At 37.2% G+C, this 25,835-nt stretch overlaps 1 protein-coding gene across 1 annotated transcript in view; it reads right to left on the reverse strand.

Annotated features, from left to right (window-relative positions):
• The window catches only part of LOC128999752 (dynein axonemal heavy chain 7-like), a 92,732-nt gene that overhangs the window by 7,808 nt on the left and 59,089 nt on the right, over nucleotides 1–25,835 (reverse strand). Inside the window, exons 43-56 of the mRNA XM_054426414.1 lie at nucleotides 18,403–18,631; nucleotides 17,483–17,697; nucleotides 16,476–16,602; nucleotides 15,682–15,910; nucleotides 15,446–15,599; nucleotides 14,276–14,409; nucleotides 13,589–13,646; nucleotides 13,455–13,546; nucleotides 12,562–12,788; nucleotides 12,159–12,337; nucleotides 9,427–9,618; nucleotides 8,887–9,070; nucleotides 7,186–7,331; nucleotides 6,311–6,463 (exon numbers count right to left, since the gene is read on the reverse strand). Coding sequence (XP_054282389.1) covers nucleotides 6,311–6,463; nucleotides 7,186–7,331; nucleotides 8,887–9,070; nucleotides 9,427–9,618; nucleotides 12,159–12,337; nucleotides 12,562–12,788; nucleotides 13,455–13,546; nucleotides 13,589–13,646; nucleotides 14,276–14,409; nucleotides 15,446–15,599; nucleotides 15,682–15,910; nucleotides 16,476–16,602; nucleotides 17,483–17,697; nucleotides 18,403–18,631 — 2,319 coding nt within the window. The remainder of the gene's footprint in view (nucleotides 1–6,310; nucleotides 6,464–7,185; nucleotides 7,332–8,886; nucleotides 9,071–9,426; nucleotides 9,619–12,158; nucleotides 12,338–12,561; nucleotides 12,789–13,454; nucleotides 13,547–13,588; nucleotides 13,647–14,275; nucleotides 14,410–15,445; nucleotides 15,600–15,681; nucleotides 15,911–16,475; nucleotides 16,603–17,482; nucleotides 17,698–18,402; nucleotides 18,632–25,835) is intronic.

Below are 25,835 nucleotides of genomic sequence, written 5' to 3' on the forward strand. Positions count from 1 at the left end.
TTAATGTATAGTGAAATAGTTCAGTTTCACAACAATGTATAGTGAAAAAGTTTATGTCAATAACAGGACCAACTTGTGCCAACATTCATCAAAGAAACAAATAATTAGCATTAGTGTTAGGTAGTTTTAATAAAATCTGATAAATAAAATTTATGTTCTTTTTTATTCCATTTATTTTTAACACCAATAAAACAGCTGACCAAATTATTATTAAATTAGACTGAATCATTGTTCCATTGCATACTAAATTATGCATTCAGCTTAAATTATTATACTATAACAAAACTAAAGTGCACTATCCTTTCCTTCTTCTGATAGAAGTTCCAATAAAAGTAAAAGTAGCAGCAGGAGGAACAGAGAAGTCGCTGATGTTATTAATGAACTCATTAAGATTCAGGAAGAGGAAACAGCTATCACAATAGCACGTGCAGAAGCTAATGCAGAGGCAAAAAGAGAAGAAGCTAGAGTAAAGGAAGAAGCTAAAAGAAAGGAGTTAGAATTGAAGAAAAGACTGATGGAAGAAAGACTATCACAAATCAATTCTAGATCGTCCTCAAGAGGTAGTAGCACTTCCAGGCGTTCTCTCGTGTCAATTGATCAACCTATACCAACGAAAGAAGCTGTTACCTTTTGGATGCAAGGTATTGAAAATGAAATGATTCCTGATGATCAAGCACAGAATTACAACACTGTGAGGGTAAGGGATGAGCCGGCTGATGACCATCTAGATGATCAGCCAAAGCCTAGGGCCAACAAGTCGGTGAGTACATCCAAAATACCAAATACAAACGCTCAAGATGAACAGTTTAAGCCTTGGGCAAATAAACCAGTAAGTGTTTCTAAAATGATGCAGTACCAAAAACATTTTCCAGACCAATTTGAGCGGTTTGGTGTAAGGCCTCGAGATGTTAGATATGAAAAGCCTCGAGATGAAAATACCTTAACAAATCTGCTCAAAACAAATGGGAAAGAGGTCCGTGCTAGGGTTTTGTCTGTTCTCCCAGATTTTAGTGGAGATCTCAGTCAGTGGCTGGCTTGGATTGCTGAGTTTAAACGCTCTACTGACATAAACAACTACACTGATCTCGAAAATCTTCAGAGACTACAAAAATCATTGAATGGTAAGGCAAAAGAAATTGTTTCTGCACTTTTAATTTATCCAGAAAATGTTTCTGAGATCATAAATTTGTTAGAACGTCGCTTTGGACGTCCAGAAGTAATAATTAAGAGCTTAATAGAAAGTGTGAGAAACAAGCCTCCAACAAAAGATTACAAACCTGATACTTTGATAGCATTTAGTGACATGGTGCGTAATCTTGTAGTAACTGTTAAGTCTCTTAATCAAGAGCATTATCTGTTTAATCCACAGCTTTTAGAAGAGCGTACAGACAAATTGTCTACTAATATGAAACTAAACTGGGGAATGTATGTCATGTCCCAGCAAACTGAGGTAAGGAAACCAATAGGGCTAGATAGTTTCTCAGTATGGCTGTCATCAGTGGCAGAAGCAGCTACAGTTTGTACTTCTACTTCTGTTTCCTTTGCTGGAAACATCAACAAAGGCGCAGGAAGATACGAGTCTGGTCAGAAGAATTTTGTACTTATGCACGAAGATAGAGAGAAAAGGTTAAAGAAAAGACTGTGCCTCTGTTGTAAAAAAGACAGCCATAGTTTAGAAGATTGTAAATATTTTCAGAAAAATGATGTACAAAGCCGTTGGGAACTGGTGAAAAATAATAAGGTTTGCTTTAACTGTTTGAAGATAGGTCACAGAGCAACACAATGTCGTAAAAAAGGAGTTTGTGGATTGAATGGATGTGTTTATCATCACCACAATTTGCTGCATAACAATATTAAACAAGATAAGAAAAATGAAGTCATAGATGTAATTGAGGCTCCGACAATTGCTGGGTCTAATAAGGAGCATATTGGATATCAAGATGAGTCGCTTGATAGAGTACTATTACGAGTCCTTCCAGTAAAATTGATCGGAAGTAAGGGAAATGAAGTAAACACATTTGCATTGATTGATGATGAATCTACAATATCAGTCATAGAAAAAAGTTTGGCAGATGAACTCAATCTTGATGGACCAACGATACCAGTATCATTTTCTTGGACTGATGGGTCAACATACTCTGAAAACCTTTCAAAAACTGTTTCAGTAAAGATTGTCAACGATGAAGGAGAACAATTTGTTCTTGGTAATGTAAAAACTTTGAAAGATTTACAGTTACCCGTTCAGTCCATGAATATGAAGAAAGTTAAGTCAAAATGGCCTCATTTACAACAAATTTCTGAAAAAGCATTTCATCGTGGCCGGCCCCGACTGCTAATTGGTCATGAACACATTCACTATACCGTGCCTTCAAAAGTTGTCATTGGACCTGGAAATGCCCCAATAGGACTTAAATCAAAGCTTGGCTGGACAATCAATGGCCCTACTGGAAAAGAGCAATATCACAGTAGAATTAATCAAGAATATGTGATGTTCAAAAGCGATATGAAAATTGAAATGGAAGAAATGAATTCAATGATTAAAAAAAGCTTTGAACAGGACTTCATTGATTATCCAAGCAACAATATTTCAAAAAGTGAAGAAGAGGTCAGATCGGAAGTGATAATGAAAAGTACGTGCTCACAAACAGAAGACGGGCGCTGGGAAATCGGTTTGCTATGGAGAGAAGAAAATCCTCAACTACCAGAAAGTCGCTCTGTAGCGTGGCGTCGATTGAATACCGTAGAGAAGAAACTGAAAGATAATATTATAATGAAACGGCAATACGATGACCAGATGGAAAACTACGCTCAGAAGGGCTACTCACGAAAACTAAGCGTAGAAGAAGTTCAACTCAAAAATGACAAGACTTGGTATCTTCCGCATTTTTCGGTTGACAAAACAAGAAAACCAAACAAATTTCGATTTGTTTTTGATGCAGCTTCAAGATCACATGGTCAAAGCTTAAACAGCTACCTGCTACCTGGACCCAATCTATTTAACAACCTTACGGAAATCTTGTTTAAATTTAGAAAGCACAAAATTGCCATTGCTGCTGACATTGAAGAGATGTTTTTGAGGATTAAAGTAAGACGTGAAGATCAAGATGCTTTAAGATTTCTGTGGCGGGGAGAAGAAAGTGGAAGAGTAGAAGATTGGTGCATGGCATCATTGATTTTCGGAGCTGCATGCTCTCCTACTTGTGCAATTTATGTCCTTCAAACCAATGCTGAGAAAAATGGTGATAGCCATCAAGAAGCTGTGCGAGCTATTAAAGAGCAATTTTACATGGACGATTATTTAGATAGTATGGAAAGTGTTGATGAAGCTAAAAGTTTGGCCAAAGAAGTTGTTTCCATTTGTAACAAAGGAGGTTTCAATTTGAGAAACTTCATCAGCAATTCTCAAGAATTTATGAATGCATTACCTAAAGAAAGTTGGTCGAAAAACTATTTGAATGATAACCTGAAGTTGAGTGACGAAAATAATGTAGAAAGGGTCTTGGGTCTGTATTGGAACTTTCATGAGGATAGTTTCAACTTTAAAACGGATTTTGTAAGAGTTGACAAAGATGTAGTCAGTCTCTTGCGATTACCTACAAAGCGAGAAGTGTTACAAGCAGTGATGTCAGTATACGATCCACTAGGTTTCATCACACCAATAACGATGAAAGGGAAAATACTGATGCAAGAACTCTGGAAGGTGAATGTTCAGTGGGATGAAACAATACCAGTAACTTTAAACAACTTGTGGCTGTCCTGGATAGAAGATGTGTTGAATGCCGAACGCCTAAAGATACCACAATGTTATGGTTTAACAGGAGGTGAATCAGTACAGTTACATGTATTTTGTGATGCTAGTAAGCAGGGCTATTGTGCAGTAGCATATTTAAGAATAGAAAAACAAGACCTAGTAAATGTTGCATTTGTTTTTGCAAAGTCAAGAGTGGCTCCTATACGTGAAACGACCATACCACGACTTGAACTTCAAGCAGCAGTTTTGGGTAGTCGAATTGCGAACCTCATTCTTCAGGCTCATAAAGAAGTTCTCACAACATATTTTTGGACAGATTCGAGAATAGTTTGGTGCTGGCTGCAATCAAGAAACAAGCAAAAGTCTGTGTATATTTCTAATCGTGTTAACGAAATTATGCAATTATCGGACTCAAAACAGTGGAGATGGCTTCCTAGTTCGAAAAATGTAGCTGATAGTGCAACACGAGACTCTACATCCATTCTGTCTGACAATAATGGTCAATGGTTTAGAGGACCGGAATTTCTGTACGAGCCAAAGGAAATGTGGCCTAAGATCGAAGATCAGTCCAAGGATCTTGAAAACACGGATTTGATGCTGTTTAATGCTGTTAAGAATGACGAAAAGCCTCTCATTGACATGGAGAGATTTTCCAAATACTCTAGGCTGGTAAGAACAGCAGCTTGGGTGCTACGTTTTATCAGCAACTGCAACGCCAAAAGAAGTCAAGCTGAGACAACTAAACAATCCAGTTTATCAGTAGAAGAACTTGAACGAGCTGAAAAACTATGCTTTCAGTTATCACAAAAAGAAACATTTTCTCATGATTTATGTAGTTTAAAAGCAGGAAAGCCTCTACCCCGTCAAAGTCGCCTTTCAAAGCTAAGTCCAGTCCTAGCAGAAGACTTATTGAAAATGAAAGGGAGAACTGAGTATGGAAAGGTTGTTAGTCAAGATGTCAAGACTCCGATCATCTTGGATCCAAAGCAACGACTAACAGTGTTATTGATTCACAAAGAACACGAAAACGCAGCTCACCAAGGACAAGAAACAGTCGCAAACACTTTGAGGCAGAGATTTTGGATAATACGGCTGAAACAAGCAATCAAAAGTTGTTGGGCAAACTGTAAAAAGTGCCAATTGCGCAAAATGATGCCCAAGACACCTGAAATGGCCCCTTTGCCTGCTTACAGGCTAGAACCTTTTGGAAGACCTTTTACATGTGTGGCACTTGACTATTTTGGGCCCTTAGAAGTTAAAGTGGGTCGTCGACACGAAAAACGCTACGGAGTTCTGTTCACTTGTCTTTCAGTACGGGCAATCCACCTTGAAATTGCTGCCTCACTCAACACAGATTCAGCCATATTAGCTCTTCGAAGGTTTGTTGCAAGGCGAGGGTGTCCAAGAGAGATTATATCTGATAATGGAACAAACTTTAAGGCAGCAGAAAGAGAGCTAAGAGAAGCTTTACTGACATTTGATGAAGAAAAGATTAAAACTTTTTGCTTAGAGATGAAGATGAAGTGGAGCTTTCTTCCACCTGCCAGCCCACATATGGGAGGAGCGCATGAGCGGCTTGTTCAATCAGTAAAGAAATGTTTGAATGTAATCTTGCATTCACAAGCTCCAAGAGAAGAAACTCTATTAACTGTCATGTGTGAGGTTGAATACATAGTCAATAACAGACCTTTGTATCCTGTGTCTGAAGATCCTGCCGATGAGCTACCTTTGACTCCAAATCATTTCCTACTCGGTGGCGCCAACAAAGTTGCTCCAGTGGTCAACATAAGAGACAAATGCCTTGTGAAGCAGTGGAAAATAGCTCAGAAATATGCTGATTCGTTTTGGAAAAGATGGCAACACGAGTACATTCCTCTGCTCAATAAACGAGTTAAGTGGCATATTCATCAAGAAAATCTACATGTGGGCAACATGGTCCTAATTGCTGACGACAAAGAACCAAGAGGCATGTGGTCAAAAGGCATTATAGAAGCAACCTATCCTGGCAAAGACGGCAAAGTCAGAGTTGTTGATGTGCGAACTACGACAGGGATTTTCAGAAGACCTACTAGCAAAATTATAAAACTTAATGTTTAAAATGTTGTGGCCCGGAGAAATGTTAAATAGTTTTGTTATAGTATAATAATTTAAGCTGAATGCATAATTTAGTATGCAATGGAACAATGATTCAGTCTAATTTAATAATAATTTGGTCAGCTGTTTTATTGGTGTTAAAAATAAATGGAATAAAAAAGAACATAAATTTTATTCATCAGATTTCATTAAAACTACCTAACAATTAGTGTTACATTACGAATGCAATGTCGTCTATGCAAAAATATTAGCATAACTGCTCATAACCGAAATAAAATAATTGTTTGTAGTTACAAAGATTAAACATTGATTCAATTTAATAATTTATTGATTTTTACAAAAGTTATGATTTGTTGACTAACTTGTACTACTAAACTTGACTCAAGGTTTGATAATATCACTCAAGAGTCTAGTCAATACCATAGAAAACCAAATTTGAAATTAAAAACGTCCAACCAAGTGTACCTTTTCCAACACAGGCATCCAGCTCTTGGCCAGATGACAGTTCTGCAGTAATACCCAGGTTCCATTTTTGACTCCTTCATCTATCATCCTCACAGCTATTGGGCCCTGGCCTTGACCCAGGGACAGCGAGTTTAGTCTGTTCCCTCCGAATCCCTACACAGGATAACACTTTAGTTTGGGGTTCCGTAAACCTATGTTTTGTGTGAGTTTGAGTTTAATATAAGACTGAGAGCTTATAATGCTCAGGTAATAATAAGAAAGTCACCTATTCAATCTAGAGAGAAGACAGTAGTATTTTGATTGTGTGTAACTGGGCTTGATTGAAATAAGATATCAACAGAATGATCCTGTAGGAAAAAAATTCTGATCATAGGAAATAACAAAGGTACACAAAGCATCTCACTTCTTTGTACACATAACAAATACTCTTTGCTCTTATTATTTTTAAATACTTAATATTGTGCCCCTGACATACTGATGCATGTTTCAAATTTACATTTAACACTGTATTACATATTACCAAAAGTTATAAAGGTTTGCACCATACAACTAAAATTAACTAACAGAACATAATGTATTTCAATTGAAATTTTTTGGACAAGGGAACAGGAGTTTTTTTTTCAGGATATATTTTACAAAAACATATTTACTAAATATATCATTATCTCTTATTTAAATATATTTTCCTTTCCATGGATTGAATTAGTTTGTTAATACTTCTGTAAGTAGTAACAAACTAATTGAATCCATAGAAAGGAAAATCTATTAGCTTACAGTGTGGATATAAAATAAATATTCTCACCAAGCAGTTATTTTATATAGAGTTGTTGACATAAAATAAAAATAACTTCTAATTTTGCACACATAATAATTACCATATCCTCAGCAAACTTGAGCAGCAGAGCTGTGGGATCAGCACCAGGAGTCAGCACAAAGATGAGAGGAATGCAGCAATGGGAGTCAGCAAACGATGCTGGGAGATCAAACGGAGGCGGCTCCACAAACCTGCGACCTAACTGTCCTGTGAAAGAGGGGTTTGGTTAGGTCGTGACTCGTGATACACACATTCACAGTATTAGGCGTGGACTTTCTCACCTTACATAACACAGATAGTAAAGACTGCAGTTTAGAGGTTGAAGTTAGACATTAGACAGAAGGATCTGAAACTATTAATTAAAATCCCAATTGGCAAAAACAAAGGAGGCAAGGTCGTTTTAAGTAACTTTATTTGGTTAATCAATGGTTGAAATTCACAAGTTCTTTTAGTTCAATGTAATCTACAACAGTTTACTGTTTTAACACGTTGAGTGCTGACAACCTATAAACGGGCGCTCGCCAATGGCGGGCGAAGCTCTGGCGCGCAACCGAATCAGCGAACGCAATTGGCATTCAAATATTTCAAACTGACAAATCACAAAAGAGCAGCGGTGATTATACTGCGTTTCCCCAAGAGTTCACATAGTTCACTGAAACACCCAAAGGTAGCAGCACTGCCTGGATCCGTACCCAGTGTCTTTGTTATCTGGGTCAAAGAGAGAAAATCCCCAAAAACCGGGACAAAAGCATTGCCAGACGGGATTTCACGCAAAATTTTAGTACCAACCTATACAAAAATAAAGCTCCTATTCTAAGCTACAACAATCTAAGCTGGCAACAATTATAACCTTCCCCGGAAATGGCTGAGCTCATACTGACTCAATGTATATCAGGTGGTTGGCCGCCGACGATTACCGGCGTGCGCCACCTGGAAGCGCTAGTTACGCCTACTAAAGTCGGCACGAGCAGTCAACATGTTAAGTTATTTTATCATCCATAATCTTAAAATCTACAACTGTACAAACAAAATCTTTTTCTTAAAACAATTGACAATGGTTTTCTGAAATTTTCTGAAACCTGCACCATTGCAGAACCATTGTCTAGCTAATTTTCTAATTAATTTGAATTTTTGATTATGGTTTTGGTTAACCTGATTTCCAGTTTATAACTAGGTGCTGGGTTTTACTGAGCGCTCCACACTCCTAGCTGGAATATTGAGAATCTTGGATCGACTCACCTTGCTCCTTATACTATGGTAACCACACCATTCACCATTTCTCCACTGTGTGTGTATGTGATGATTGAATCACATTGAGATTTGACTCTTTAATAGTTAATAATGAATTTAAATTGTAGCCGAATAAATAATATTAACCTTAAAAGCTAATATTGTAAAAAAATATTTTGTTATAAAATTTGAGAGGGTGCAGCCCACTAGCCCCCAATGGAAGCGCTTCCAATGCTGTTTGGTATCCTTCCATTTAGAAAGTTTTCACAATTTCCATTGAATAACAAAGAGAGCAAGGCTTCGGCCACTGAGGTCCCAGGTCCTAATACCACTAACCACCAATGGATTTTATTCATGTGATAATGCCGCAACCCTCTGGACATAGCCTGAAGTATTGCGTACAAAAGTTCAGGACTAGAGCCTGACGTCCTAGAATGTAAAGTTAGGACATAAAAATAATGGTTTCTTACTTTCTTATAGCAGGTACAAATAAATACAAAGTGGATGGCTGGAATATATTTCAAATACCCACTTTCCACTTCATCCTGAATCGCTGGAACAACCTTGTCATATCGGACACATCTTAGCATTATAATCTTCTGAAATCTATTTAATTTCTTTTCCCAAGGGTCGGGATATGGGTTTTTGTGTGGTTCTACACTATCAAAGAACTCTTTCCACTCCTTTTGATGTGTCTCAAAATGTTTTCGGAAGCCCTAAAAACACAAACCAGTTAAGTTACTAAATGGAATATGTACTAGTTTCTAATAGTTCTCCTTTCAATTAGGCTTGGTTAAAAAGTCAGTGTATTGAACTGAATAAAGAAATCTACATCAGCTCACCCTGTTAGACGTTCAATTCAACTACATTCAGTTACATTATAAAAGTGATAAACTGTTTAGCTATAATGGAATGGAAAGGTCTTTTTATATAATTTGTCAGATCTGCTATAAATCTGTACTCATCCAAACAGTGACTTTAACCGAACAACATGACAATTTTGACAGTTTGGTGGAATAAATAAATTATTATTATTTTCCTAGATATTTCTGGTCACAGTTGATACATCTACCTTGAAGTTTGTGAGCAGATCACAGCGGCAAAGCTGGTCCCAGGAGTTCTGTGGCAGCCATGTTGCTGGGTTGGGGTAAGGGTTGTCCAGACCAACCCCTCCAGTCAGTAGAAACATCCATTCTGAGTGGTCCATCTGCTGTTTGTTGAACATCAGGTTGACTGTGAGTAACAGGGAGAATAGCAGCTTGTCCTGTGACAAACACAACACAGACAGTTAACTCAGTAGTTCTGTGACAGCTAGGAAGCTGGGTTGGGGTGAGGGTTGTCTAGACCAACCCCTCCAGTCAGTAGAAACATCCACTCTGAGTGATCCATCTGCTGTTTGTTGAACATCAGGTTGACTGTGAGTAACAGGGAGAATAGCAGCTTGTCCTGTGACAAACACAACACAGACAGTTAACTCAGTAGTTATGTGACAGCCAGGAAGCTGGGTTGGGGTGAGGGTTGTCTAGACCAACCCCTCCAGTCAGTAGAAACATCCATTCTGAGTGGTCCATCTGCTGTTTGTTGAACATCAGGTTGACTGTGAGTAACAGGGAGAATAGCAGCTTGTCCTGTGACAAACACAACACAGGCAAGTTAACTCAGTAGTTCTGTGACAGCCAGGAAGCTGGGTTGGGGTGAGGGTTGTCTAGACCAACCCCTCCAGTCAGTAGAAACATCCACTCTGAGTGATCCATCTGCTGTTTGTTGAACATCAGGTTGACTGTGAGTAACAGGGAGAATAGCAGCTTGTCCTGTGACAAACACAACACAGACAGTTAACTCAGTAGTTATGTGACAGCCAGGAAGCTGGGTTGGGGTGAGGGTTTTCTAGACCAACCCCTCCAGTCAGTAGAAACATCCACTCTGAGTGATCCATCTGCTGTTTGTTGAACATCAGGTTGACTGTGAGTAACAGGGAGAATAGCAGCTAGTCCTGTGACAAACACAACACAGACAGTTAACTCAGTAGTTATGTGACAGCCAGGAAGCTGGGTTGGGGTGAGGGTTGTCTAGACCAACCCCTCCAGTCAGTAGAAACATCCATTCTGAGTGGTCCATCTGCTGTTTGTTGAACATCAGGTTGACTGTGAGTAACAGGGAGAATAGCAGCTTGTCCTGTGACAAACACAACACAGACAGTTAACTCAGTAGTTCTGTGGCAGCCATGTTGCTGGGTTGGGGTAAGGGTTGTTCAGACCAACCCCTCCAGTCAGTAGAAACATCCACTCTGAGTGATCCATCTGCTGTTTGTTGAACATCAGGTTGACTGTGAGTAACAGGGAGAATAGCAGCTTGTCCTGTGACAAACACAACACAGACAGTTAACTCAGTAGTTATGTGACAGCCAGGAAGCTGGGTTGGGGTGAGGGTTGTCTAGACCAACCCCTCCAGTCAGTAGAAACATCCATTCTGAGTGGTCCATCTGCTGTTTGTTGAACATCAGGTTGACTGTGAGTAACAGGGAGAATAGCAGCTTGTCCTGTGACAAACACAACACAGGCAAGTTAACTCAGTAGTTCTGTGACAGCCAGGAAGCTGGGTTGGGGTGAGGGTTGTCTAGACCAACCCCTCCAGTCAGTAGAAACATCCATTCTGAGTGATCCATCTGCTGTTTGTTGAACATCAGGTTGACTGTGAGTAACAGGGAGAATAGCAGCTTGCCCTGTGACAAAAACAACACAGACAGTTAACTCAGTAGTTCTGTGACAGCTACGAGGCTTGGTTGGGGTGAGGGTTGTCTAGACCAACCCCTCCAGTCAGTAGAAACATCCATTCTGAGTGGTCCATCTGCTGTTTGTTGAACATCAGGTTGACTGTGAGTAACAGGGAGAATATCAGCTTGTCCTGTGACAAACACAACACGGACAGTTAACTCAGTAGTTCTGTGACAGCTAGGAGGTTTGGTTGGGGTGAGGGTTGTCTAGACCAACCCCTCCAGTCAGTAGAAACATTCATTCTGAGTGGTCCATCTGCTGTTTGTTGAACATCAGGTTGACTGTGAGTAACAGGGATAATAGCAGCTTGTCCTGTGACAAACACAACACAGACAGTTAACTCAGTAGTTCTGTGACAGCTAGGAGGCTTGGTTGGGGTGAGGGTTGTCTAGACCAACCCCTCCAGTCAGTAGAAACATTCATTCTGAGTGGTCCATCTGCTGTTTGTTGAACATCAGGTTGACTGTGAGTAACAGGGAGAATAGCAGCTTGTCCTGTGACAAACACAACACAGACAGTTAACTCAGTAGTTCTGTGGCAGCCATGTTGCTGGGTTGGAGTGAGGGTTGTCTAGACCAACCTCCAAGTCAGTAGAAACATTCATTCTGAGTGGTCCATCTGCTGTTTGTTGAACATCAGGTTGACTGTGAGTAACAGGGATAATAGCAGCTTGTCCTGTGACAAACACAACACAGACAGTTAACTCAGTAGTTCTGTGACAGCTAGGAGGCTTGGTTGGGGTGAGGGTTGTCTAGACCAGCCCCTCCAGTCAGTAGAAACATCCATTCTGAGTGGTCCATCTGCTGTTTGTTGAACATCATGTTGACTGTGAGTAACAGGGAGAATAGCAGCTTGTCCTGTGACAAACACAACACAGACAGTTAACTCAGTAGTTCTGTGGCAGCCATGTTGCTTGGTCGGGGTGGGTTGGTTGTTTACAACGTTTCTGACACTGGACAAGTTATATTTAGTTTTAAAAATTCAAACCAAACTGACTATGATAGGGAAAAAACATTAACCTAATTCTTACCTTCTCAAAGAGACTTCGACAGATGTTGACGTACAGAGAGTATGTAAAGTATGTAGTAAGCTCTGCTATTCTGTCTTCAACGTTTTCAGATTTCTCTGTGTTGTCGATTGCAGCTTTGAACAGGTTTATAAACCAGACAAGAGAGTATTGGTACATAGGGTCAATGTTTGCTAGGTTAGCTGAAAACAAACAACATAGGTAGTACAAACGTGTAAGACAGTATATATCGTTGCCACATGTTTTTGAGAAGACTACGCATTAATTATTTTTATTTATTAGACATACAAAATATAGCATTTAATTATTTTAACTGTAAATTAGATTACAATTTTTTGAAAGATCATAGATACTAGATACAGATTTTAATTTTAACTGAATCAAAAAAGTCCTCCATTATACTTACTGATGCTGAAAAACAACACTGTGGAATGATTAGCAATAGGGACATATTCCAGTCTAGCAGCGTCTATAGATTTCTCAGTCACTTCCGCAACAGCTTGTTTCTCTGAGATCTCATTGGCCAGGACTTTGGAAGAGCTCAGCACAGACACTCCCTCCTCATCTTCCAACAGGTTGTCACCAGCTGTTGACAATATGTACAGGATCTTCTCCTCAATCTCTTTCAGCATTCTGAAAGCAAATTTAATTACAAACACATATACTTGCTTTTTTGATAACATAGTAAATGGTTGTTCTTAATACATGCAATCAATAGCACAACTGGATCATGATACCCCTAAGAAAACCCCACTCTATTGGACAAAGACCTGGGATTGTTTGTCACATTTTTTCAGGCCGGGTTAACATCTAGCCTAAGCCCTCAGATCTTACACTGGTTCTGGTATTTAGTTATTTTATGATCTAGGTCAACGTAGAGCTTCATGGCGTGGAGAATAGCCTGGATGGACTGAGACACAAAGGTCATCATGTGGATGACGGTGTGCACCGACACCAATCCTACTTGGTATGTATGTAGTGTACTTTGTAATTAGTAGGGCCTATGTATTTATATTTCAAGCTTATGAAATATGAATGCAAGGTGAGTGTAGAATGGAGTGAGATGATAGATTCAAGTTTTTTCTGACTGGGTTCAGCTTTTTCATTAGTCAGGATCATTCAAGACCATCATTAAAAAACCCATCAAGAGACAGCTGGGTCTAGTTTCAAAATATCGAAAAGTTATCTTTCTCAGGATTGAACTAGGGTCCTTCTAATTACTAGGCGTGCACTATAACCACTCAGCTACCAAGCTCTGTTTGCAAGTAAATTCACAAGTTTTACCTAGTCAAGACTCACCTCTTGTTATCAGCTCCCTGGACTATCAGTTGGTTCTTCTCAGCCTCCAGATCTGGTCTGTCCTTGGCCACTACAATACCTAACAGCTGATCCTCCAGACCTGTAGGTGTGATCATGAAGTTGAGTAGAGTCACTTTGACTGCAATCTCTGGGAGGTAGTGAGGGTTCCGCAGCTTGGTAGTCAGATAGAACCTGCCGAGTAACAGACACCGCTATAAAATCTCACACTGGAAGCTATCATAACAATTCATAATATAAGATTTTACTATTCATTTGTGTCAATGTGCTGATTTTAAATCTGCTGCTAAGCTGTTGACAGTGAAATGAAATTAGTTTTATACATAGCAGAAAGGTTAAATATTTTCGACACTACAAAAATTCAAGCAAGATCGTTTCTGTGATGCAATCTTACATAAGGTTGATGCCAGATACTAACAAGACCATTCTCTTACATAAAACATAAAAAATTTCAATAGGTTAGGTAAACACAAGTAAAATAAATAAGTAGATAAATCTGTTTCCTGTTTGAGTAGGAACAACATTAATATTACACCTCCATTTGAGCTATGATACTTAGGCAATGAAAACATCAAATATATAGCGGCAGTTATAGGTGTCTAAAAAAGTTTAGTCATAAAAAAATATAAACTTGGGTTATTGGGTTGTTTATTCTTCTTCTTATACATAATAGAACAATATAATAATTCCATATCTGATTCTACAGGTTAACTAAGTACTAAAACTTACTTATAAACCACCTCTAGGTAGGTAAACAAGACGGAATCATAAACCAAACACAATTGGAGAAAAAATATACCAACCTGAACTGAGGAGAATATTCTACCACAGAATCTCCCAGCTTTATACACATGGCTCCTCCCTGCTTGAATGTCTGTTTCAGAAGCAATGGCTCAAGTAAAGCATCCAACTCTTCACCTACGTTTTCCAGCAAAACCTGAAAAACAGTAATCGGTGTGAATCTCAAGTGAGCCCCTCGTAGCGTTGTTTTAGGAAGAATATTTTGGAACCAATTATTTATTGATGGAGGAGAGAAATTTTCTTCATTGTAGCTAAAGTAAAAATCTTATAAACATAAGGTAACAGAGTTTGATATTATGTAAACTCAAAAATCAATTCAATATCAATAAATACAATGTACAATAATACTGATTGTGAATTCAGAATGTACAGGTAGTAGTTAGTAACCCATCACTAATTAACATGGTTAAAACGATAATTGCCCATGTGTGTAGTGTGTACCTACAAAAAGATTACCTAAATATCTACAGTAATGAGCGTAACTTAGATTTAATTAAATTGATTTTATTTAGATTTAATTAAATGCAAATTAAATTTAATATATTTTTATGACTATAAATATTTTTAGGAATTAAATTACATCAAAACATTAAAACAAACAGTCACAGTCATCAAAAACATAGATTACGGTAACTATTTTTTTCAAATGGAAATTAACTTAGATTTGAAATAGGATAAATAATGTTCCTGAATTTATATAAATATTGGTTACAAAGTCTTGAAGTGTTGAAGTAATAAAGTGGTTAAATCAAGTTTCAAGTACAGTAGACTCTCTCTTATTCGGACTCCTTGGGACCGAGGCCAGTCCGGATAACGGTTTTTCCGGTTAAACCGACGTCCCCAAAAACTCGTTAAAAACGGACCGTTTAAATGCATACTTTATACAGTATTAGACTTAAATTTAGGAGATCATTATATTTAGACACGTAATCACTGGTCTCAAATCTTTCCCACGAGAACAGTCGTTTCAGTACCGCCCACTTCCTGCCGATCTAGTCCGGTTAAACCGATGTGATGATAAAAATTGTCCGGCTCTTTAGCCATGATGGCGGCGGAAATTACATCTCTTTAGATGTAATTTCCGCCGCGTGTAGTCTGGTTAAAAGATGTCCAGATAAGAGGGTGTCTACTGTATTTCTTTTATCGATACATTATTCAAACAACTGACTTACAGGTTGACCAAACTGAATAGCGTTCTCGAGAACTCTCACATAATCAGAGCTGGTCATTCTCATCACACTCAGATTATTTGCTTTCTCCATGTTTTTTATCCATTTGTTCGCTTGACTCTGCGGGTCGATCATCAGTGGCCAACGTCTTGCATTCCTGTGAAGCAGTTACAATCAAATACCACATGCATCAGAAATCCATGAAACAAAAATAAGGCGTAGAAACTATTTATACTTACTTGACAATGATCCCGTTGTCAACGGAGAATGAGTCGCTGGGAAGACCGAAGATATTCCACGCTCTGATTTGTACAGGTTCTCCCAGAACAGAGGTGAGAGAAAAGTCTTTGGAACAGTAAATGTTGTAACTCTTGACTTGCTCAATCCACTTCTGCATCTGATCTTGTCTGAACTGCATTGTAAACGGTCCCAAGTACGCCACAGCTCCTGACGCAACCAGAATGTCTCCTGCAATCAATCTCGCATTGACTGTGTTGTTCGGTAAACCCCTCTGAATAGAAATATTCCCACCACAGCAAACCTACTAACCGAGCAATAGGTTTAACGTTGCTTCACCAAATTTTGTTGAAAAAGGTTCAGAGTAAGAGGTTTAACTCTTACATTTATGACTCATTCTCTAGATCCTTTATATTGTTTAATCTTTCAAATTAATAGATGGATAGGTAATACCGGCAACACATCCGGTTCAAGTTGTGTAGTTTTTAGTGAAGATCAATGAATAATTAGTGTTGAAATACTCATGTTCAGCAGGTTTGTTGATGAGCCATTTCTTTAACTAGAATTGTCTAGTAAATTCCAGTATTTCAGCCAATGTTTCAAATCACAGAAATAATTAATCACAGAACGCATTACATACTTGGACGGAATGTGGACTTCAACCTACTATAACAATGCTGAGCATTGCATAGAGAAAGAGGTCTCAAGTCGGCCAGAATTGTGATAAGGAAAGTAGCGGCGTTGGAAAACTAGCTTGTACTGTTGCAACTGGAGCTTGTTAGAATATTTACTTTACCTGTAAGCAGATGATATCGTTCCCCAAGAGCCTTGGCTGTGGCACTCCATCTGTCTTTCTCTCCTCCCAAACCACCAATGAGTTCCTCAGCTCTCTGTAGCTTCTTGGTGCAGAGGTCAACTTCATCCTGAAATCAGGAATCGTTCAAATCTTTAGAAAAATGTTAATATTCTTTGAGAAATCCCAAGAAAAATTACAGTATGACTAATATCTTTAGTATAAATATTATCTCCATTTTATGTTGTTCCTTACATCTAAATACTGTGACTCTCTACTAACCTGTACTTACACTCCAGCCTAGTAAGGATTTGTAAAGTAATACTTCTTTAGTGGTTTGTTTTATGCTTGATTGACTGAAGATCTGTTGGTGTAGTAAACTATATGAATAACAAGATGGAATAAACTGCTACCCTAATTTGTGGACTATAAACAATTCTTCTGGACATAACCTCTATGGTATCGTAAATGTCTCTAACATTTTTGTTAGACTTTAAAATTTGTTTCTAGAAATTTTAACAGTTTCAGTGTATAAAATAGGTAATGCTGGGCTCAATGCTCAGTGAGATGCATAAACTTTAAATTCAGACCTGATTTATGGCTTAAGATTCAAGTAAAGTGTTCAGGCTGAATTTGCAGAGGGTTACATTAATAATGTGAATGGAACTAGATGGGAATAATGTTTCAAACTAAAATTGGATGGTACTGGGTTTATTCTGAAAGAAATAGATGTTTTGGTCTATCCAGGAAGAACAAGAAACTACCACTGTCATTTGGGCGTCAGCCTGTGAAGTTAGACAGTTACTACATCAAACATGCATCCATTTCTGTAATGCAGAAGGTCCTCTGTAAAGCTTAGCTTTCCAATCCTAAAATTGCTCCTCCGATGTACAATATCTCAACATTTTGTCCCTAATACACAAAGGCCTCCATGAAAATTAGAGCGAAGTTGAATGAAACATTCACTCACAGCAATTGTTAATTTTCAGAATAGAGGCTATTCCAGTTACCTGTAGGTTGTTAAGGGTAGCCTTGTTCTGCTCCAGCACAGCCTCTAAGTCTGCCAGTTTCTTCTGTACTTCCCTCAACTTGGCCTGTTTTATCTCCAGAGCAGCCATTGCTGTGTTATAGTCAGCTTCTGCTACCACTAAAGCTGCTTTCTTAGGTGCAATTATCTTAGCTTGTACATCATACTCGGACAGTGCTCTGATCCATTTACACAAACCTATGGGCAGAACAATAATTCATCGATAGAACAAAAAATAGATCCTTTTAGGTCACCATATTTGGTAGAATTTAATTAATCAGTACTGTTATAAATATGAAACAAAGAAAAAGCTTTATTCATATCATAATGATAACATATGAGGTGCCGGAATGGAAGTAAAACCTACCAGTAAATAACTATGACTGATCCCTAGCCATCTCTATAATTGACTCTATCCAATAACAATTGTGACATAATGTGACAAAAATCTTAAAATTATTATGTAGGATCAGTATTTATTTGAAAATTAAATGTAAAAGCTAAAAATGTCCTAAAAGAGAGAGCACATTGTTTTAATTTTATACACAAACAAGTTTAAATTTGCTATGCAAATGTTAAATACGTCATATAGGCCTACCTTGACTTAAATGAAGAAGTTGTAATATTCAATGTAGAATTGTAAATCTTGAATAATAGAAAGAGTAAAAACTATTAGATCAATTAAGATAGAACATCAATTGAATAAATCAGGTAGGCCTACCCTTAAAATAGATGCAAGAAAACTATGCAACATTTTTAGATTTTTGAGCAACTGTTTTGAGTCTTAAAATACCCAGTCAACTTCTTTGTAAAAACTTGAAGTTATTCTTAATTTATAAATCTATTCAAGCTAACACACTTTGTCCATGAAAAATAAGAAACAACAAAACTCAAAGTGATCACCTTCTGCTGCGGTAGAAGCAACTTTTACTTTGACCGGATCAAAGTCTTCATTGGTAAGGAACTTTTCATTGATAACTTTCATGATTCGTGGCGGAATGTTGTCTTTGTCAAACTGTACAAGACCCTCCAAGAACTTGAGATCTCCCAGTAGTCTCTTGGACGGTCCCCAGTAGTCTTCCACCATCTTGCCACTACCAGACGGGTCTGGGACTCTGTCTGGCTTGATGTCCTGTAAAGTACTGAATAGTCACCTTAAGTCCACTAAGTAACGTCATCTAAAGTCATTCTTGGAGGAAAAAAAACCACAAAAAAGGATTAATTTAATTGTGTTGTGAACTTTTAGTGTGTGCTACTAACTGTCTGGAACTATTTTCTTGGGTTAGTTAAATGAACCCATTCCTTCTTCCTTAATACATTTCCAAAGTAAATGTTAAAACACCAGTTTACACTGTTATTGGCTGAATTCACCCTTTTGGTTTAAGAATGATGAATGGATTTAATGGTATATATGTTTTGTTGAAAAAAGAAGTATGAATGTAGGGTGTTTTGTAATTTAATTTAACTTACACAAACTTGTCTTTTGCCATAATTTGACATGAACTTAGGAAAACCCCATACATATACTACCTATATATTTAACTGGAAAGTGTATTTTTTGTCTCCACTGAATTGAGAGACCAGCTGGGCGTACAGGGTATCCACCAGGCCAACCAGAATTCATGAGTAAAAAAAAAAAATCAAGGTAGTTCTGGTCGTACTTTTCACACTAAAATTTCCAACGTGTTTTGCGCCAACTCCCGCAGTGGTGTTTTAGCGCTCTAACACAGCTCGCTATTCTCAGTTAAGAAGGAAAATACCCCCGCCGCAGCAAACCTGCCGACTAAGCGAATTTCCATTTGTCTGAATTGATTTTCAGTTAAATATATTTTAATAACATTAGGTTTAACGAGTACCTAGGTTTGCTGCTACAAGGAAACTAATAAAGTGTGTTTTTGAGTAAAATATTTATAGCTTAGTACAAAATAAATAAATTTGCCAAGTTTGATCAAAATATATTCATAAACAAGCAAACTACAACATTTGACAATATTCTCCATAAGAATAACATGGGAATTTTAAATTTACAATTTTTTTAATTTTCTCCGTTACTAATAATCGAACAAAAATACTTTTATATACCAAATTATTTGTTTTTTTAAGCTCTTTAAAAAGGTTTAAAGAGAAATTGGGAAATTTTGTGTTTTGAGGGTCAAAAGTGAGAAAAACCAATTTTTACCCCATAAAACCCCCCGTAAAGCCCCGTTCCCATGGTCCAATTGTGCTGGTTCGCGAACTCATTCAAGTTTATCCCGCTTTACACCTTTAAACCAAATTTCATCAAAATCGGACAAAAATTACTCAAGTTATCGCGTTCACGGACGTATATATATATATATGTCTATATATATATATAGTTTGATTGAGCCGACGTTAAGTCCTCATTCTAGCATGAGGACGACGATAAGTGCTCGATAGTGAGGACCTGCGGTGAGTACTTAACGTTCCTTCATGCCGACGTTAGGTACTCCCCCCACCACACTTCCCTAGTCTCGCTTGCTTTAGGTCCTCACGCCACCCAAGTCCTCATTTCTAACATGTGTAGCAGATCGTGGGAATAATCCCTCTAGTGTGATACGTACACAAAGTGAAAAATACCCGTTTGGTTGTAGCTTTCTCAAGTCCTAGTTTACATGTTTTGAATAATGCATTTAGTGCATGCATCTTAATGCAAACTTAACCAAATAATTAGCTGTTATCCTTAATACGTGAACCATTAGTAAATTTTAAATGTATTTTAAATGAATTACAGTAGTTGCAAGCCAGAAAAGCGTTGTTTTAACAATTATTTACTTTCACGTCCAGCCAGAAATGCTTATTCAATGTATAACCTTCAAACTAATTAACAAGTGGTTGGCTACCCATATAAAATAATGTTAAAATGTTTTATGCTGTATTATTGTTTGTAATAAAAAGTTGATACCCACGTAGTCTGCTAGAATTTTAACCGTTTTGCCGTATCTCAAGCCGTTTTCGAGATATAAGCATTTGAAAACAATAAAGCTGTCCCGCACCGGCAGCGCCTGGAGTTTGTAACCTTTGCACCTATTTCAGAGTCAACGCTGACATTATTTTGCAACGCACTGATATAAAAATGAAACTGTTTAATTTATTGGTTGAGGTCTGAGTTTTCAGTTGTCCGAGTTTGCTAAACATTACTAAATATTAGGAAAATCAGTTGTCCGAGGTTCATTTGTACGAGGTTTAATAAATAACTAATAATACTTAAATAAATAAACTGCCCAAGTTTTCATTTGTCCAAGGATGGTTTAAATTGGAATAATAGTATTTGGTTAAATCCACTGTCCGAGCTTTCATTTGTCAGAGGGTTTAAAAGAGTTTAAAATAATTTTGAAATAGCATTTGTCCGAGTTTTTAACGGTCCGAGTATCATTAGTGCCAAAAGTGACTCCACCGCCGAGGCGCTAGTACAGTCCGCGCAAGAAGTAATCAGACCAACAACGTCATTTAATTACACAGACATACGCCATTTAATGACATACATTCGTAGTAAACATTCAGAGACAAAAATCTCTCAAAATTGGGTTGTTGAAGGTTCCTTATTTTATTTCCAAAGTAACCATGTTTTAATAGACAGTTTCACCAACCCATTGAATAAGGGAAAACTATTTAAATCTTGATGGGTACTCTAGTTTTCTCGGAGTAGGCCGCTTAAATTGGCATTTTGGCGTTACAGACACAATAATAGACAGACAAACAAACAAACTGACAGAAATTGAAATAAGAGTAGTTTTGGATATCTTAAGATGTGAATCTTAAATATAACAAAAAACTTCATGACTCTACGCAATAAACGGACAAAATAGTATATTTTGTCACTAGGGCCTAAAGTGACTCTTTTTGACCAAAGGTCACGTTTTACAATCATTGAGAAGCTGAGGTTGGAAAATGAGCAAGGGTTAAACAGTTACTTTTTGCCTGTGTGATTAACTAAATTTTCTTCATATTGTATCAATTAACAAAAACAAAGCTAGAAAACTAAATAATTTGTATTTAAAGATAACCTTTCAAACCGACTTCCAGCTTGTTTCCAATTCTGCTTATGCAAATAAGCAGCTGTTTAGTAAGTAATTCAATTATTTCGTCTATTACGATTGTGTTCCTATGACATCGATATGTCGAGCAATCGTCAACAACAGGCTAAAGCAATCGATAAATAATTTCAATCAATACGATTGCCAATCGAAATTTACTACAATTTACAACAGCTGATTTCTCCCTAGAAAGTAAAAATGCTACTTTAAACCCACAATACATGCATTAAAACGGCTGTTTTTGCTGTATTATGACGAAAATGTGACTTTATTTGTTTAGATGCCCAGCTGACTTATTTGCATTTCCACTAAAAATAAAATATATGCCTAGCAAATAAATGGGTAACCGCTTCTTTTAAAACATAAATAGCAACTGACGAATAAAAGTAAAGAATTCGAAACTAAACTAGAGTTTTGTTTTGAAAGATTGCCAAGTATGTACACCTATTGAATTTTGTTTTCATTTAAGGAATGTCACCGGCCAAATCGCGTAAAAATGAAATTTAAAATAAAATATAAAACTAATTCATTTCAAACGAAAACCGGATGGCCTATAGTGTGTCTTTTTATAGTGACGAGAAATTTTACGTTTTTAATAATTATACAATAATGACAATAATCAGCCACAAAGTTTCGTTTGTTATATTTTGAGGTCGTCATGTCACACATTTTGTGTTTGAGGTAAATTACCATGATATATCCGTGATCATAAGAGATAATAACGATGTTGCCGTTATCGTGGGTGAGGACCACGACGTTGCTGTGGTCGTTTGAGACAACAACGATGTTGCCATTATCGCAGGAGATAGCAATCTACTTATGACGTGTTGACTGTAGATGATCTAACACGGAATGATAGGGTACTATAACAGATCAATTTACTAATTTTCCTTTGAACTTGTGACATGACACTCTGCTATCCATTAGCAACAAATAATTTTTTCTTTGCCATTTACGTATGCATATATGCTAAGGGTTGGTAGCTTTTTATGGTTCGAAAGTGAGCTCAACTGACCTGGTCATTAGTCTTTAAATACACGATCCTGACTTATGAGATAGCTGATCTTAGACTGGCACAAAACTACACAGATCATCTCACAACATTCTAAACTCATACTTCACTCATATTTTGGAGAAAAGTGCGCACCTAGATGGGAAATAATGTTCCTAAATAAACAATAAAGTACTCGAAAAGGTACTTGGTTGAGAAGGGGTTTACTGATGATTAAGTTATTTGATTTATTTATTTATTGAGTTATTAATGATTTAGTTATTTGTGACGATTGTTCACAATTTTACACTTCCTTGATAAGTAAAAATTTAACTGTATAAAATATAGCTTTGAGTACAAATTTTGCCAAGGGGTACGAAACATACACAAAATACATTACAAAAGTAACGCTAAAACATCCGAAGCTTACGTATCCCATTCACAAACCTTCTAAATACTTTGACGCCACGACAGTTGTTATGTAATGACAAACTGTGTGAATCTTCTTAACCAACGTGCAATAGTTATTTGTGTAACTAGTGTGCGACGTAGCGCACTATGCAACAAAGGCAATTTACATTCGCGTTACTTTTCCTACAGTTACTATAAAGCATATCTATTGTCATGTCTCCTTATGAAGGGGTTGGTAGCTCAGAACTCAAAGAACGAAACCGTTGATCTCCAAACAAATTTATATTCTCAAAACTACAAAACCCGGCGTCACACCGTCCTAAGGTCCCTAACTATTAAAACAATACAATATGAAACCATACTATCCCTGCTACTAGCAGCCGTAACAAGTAGTACACTCTTCTTGTCTCCGCCGTTGACCCTTGACACCGACCATCGACCGCTACAGTGCAACTCGTGGTGTACTCGGGCGTTGTCCACTGTCCAGCCGCAGAATATGGGGAATATGGGCCTGGACGTCACACTATACATTTAATAAGAAACATATATATTGTGATAATTGTTTTGAAGCTGTCATGTAACCAATCACCATGTTCAAGGTTTCGTAGGTCATGGCACGTAGATTTGCAATCAAACAACACATTTTTGAAATACCTTTAGGAATCTGCCACAGTGACCTTTAAAGTTACCATGTTATCCTTATGGAGGAATGTTTTGTTAACATTTAAATAGATAAATGTTTTGAAATGTACACTAATAAATAACTCGTTGCTCGATATCGAGCAAAACTGCAATTTGTAATAAATGAAAAAAGAATTGAAACATGAATAGAACTCAATCAAAGAGTCACTCAAAGTTACTTAAAGACTTTTTAAAAATTAAAAATAAATCTTTTTGCAGCGTGATCAAACACTGGTAATGGGATTAAAACTCCATCTTTGCTTAATGACTGTCCCTGCACCTTATTGATTGACCATTGACATCACTAAAGCAGGAATTATGGGGAACTTTTTCTGTTGTAATGAAAAATGGAGAAGTGCCTCAAAAACGGATGCAAAGTTACACGGAGAATAAGCATCCGCGCACCAGCTGATGATGTTCTTATTACTACTGCACTTCACAATTTGTGTACTGTTTCTAACCGCATCCTTTGGTGCTCAAGTTTCGCATGAGTATCACCCTGGCATCACCCTTTAAAATTAATATGTGTAGTGAAACGGCTAAACTATTCAAAAATTCAGTTTAGTCCTAATTCTGAACACCATCATCATAAGTGGCCACAATGATGTCAATAATGCCATACACTTTTGACCTACCAGGCATTTGATTACTGCCACTCTGTATTTTTCTAATGTTCCATTGGGAGGGTGATACAAGAGGAGTAGGTGGCATTTAATTTAAACTAGTGTAGGCCTACATGTTGCTCGAATTCGAACAATTGCTAAGTATTACAGGCGTAATTTTAAAACGAATAACAGTCATAATTTCTAATGACTTAAAAATATTTGACTCAAAGATTATGGAAATACTCAAGATGTACATAATAGATCGATATAATCAAAATTTCTTGTAATATCTTATCATTTTTCAAAAGCTGATCTTGTTTGTTTGTTTTTTCTACAAATAGCCTTACTCATAGCCGCATTAGGTTGTCCATAATAACGATTATAGATTCTATAAAAAAACATTCTTTCATTTCTTCTCCTTGGTGGTGTTCTATGACTTTCCTATGTTTCCATGGTTTGCAAATCGGCTCTTTCAATGATTACTAAGAAATGCAGCACATTGTTGATTCAGTTATCTTTTTAGTATATAAAATATCCAGGCTCTCTCGCTTTTTTCCATTGTAATATTCATACGCCAATCCAAATTCAAATATTAAATATTTTATTTCAACTAAGTCAGTAAATGTCTGTAGCAAACTGTTAAATTAGCAAACTTATTGACTGTTTACAATTAACATATTATGTTCTTCTTCTCACTTTTAATTTCTGACAACAGCTGGAGATTCATAAAAATGTTTGTCTCCCATGTTAATATTATGGACAAATACGAAACTTTAAATACGAAACCCTTAAGGGCCCTAGGGCTTCACTCTCTAATTATTTCCACAAAAAAAAAGTTTCCTGCACAACTCCACGTCACGCTCTTTCCAGTGACACCAAAAACATGTCAATCGGTTCAGTAGTTTCGGAGGAGCAATTGTCACAAAATACCTGCTTGGGTATTAAATAAGTATAGATAAAACACGAAAGTTAATCAAAAAACTGAAAAAACGCAATATAGAAATGTCGATACACCTTACAAATTACATTATAAATAGGTAATGTTACGGGTAACTGCACTGCGAATGAGCACTTCTAAACTTTCATTCATCATACCGCACTGTAACCGTAACTAAATTATAATTTACAAAAATACAATTTCGTAGGGTATGGAAAATCTACACGGGTGTGTCCAAGGTTCAATTTAATTTGTTATTTGGCTGGGCTCAGACCATACGAATTTATTATTAACTCAGTCAACCATTTGGTCATCATTATCGCTCAGATTAAAGCCAATCAAACCCAGATCTTGTTTCATTACAATTCAAATATAAATTTTGGCTTTGCTCTGGAAGTAATAAGTCCTGCAGTCTGTGTTTAACCTTAAGAACTATTTCAAACGAATACAATATATTTATTTGTAAACAATATGGATTAAGTTTGATCCAATGTTGACGGATAGTGTCATTGTTCCAAAACACGTAATACGCAAACTCCTCCTAGACGGCTGAAGTAATCATTTCCAAATTTTGCATGGTGATAAAGACCATATCAGTGAGTGGTAACATCTATATGGCGTTAACAAATTATCAAAGGAATCCGCCCCACAATCTC

This window comes from Macrosteles quadrilineatus, unplaced genomic scaffold (assembly GCF_028750875.1).
Source record: "Macrosteles quadrilineatus isolate MER2022 unplaced genomic scaffold, UCM_ALF_1.0 Scaffold_8__2_contigs__length_117827958, whole genome shotgun sequence".
NCBI lineage: Eukaryota > Metazoa > Arthropoda > Insecta > Hemiptera > Cicadellidae > Macrosteles > Macrosteles quadrilineatus.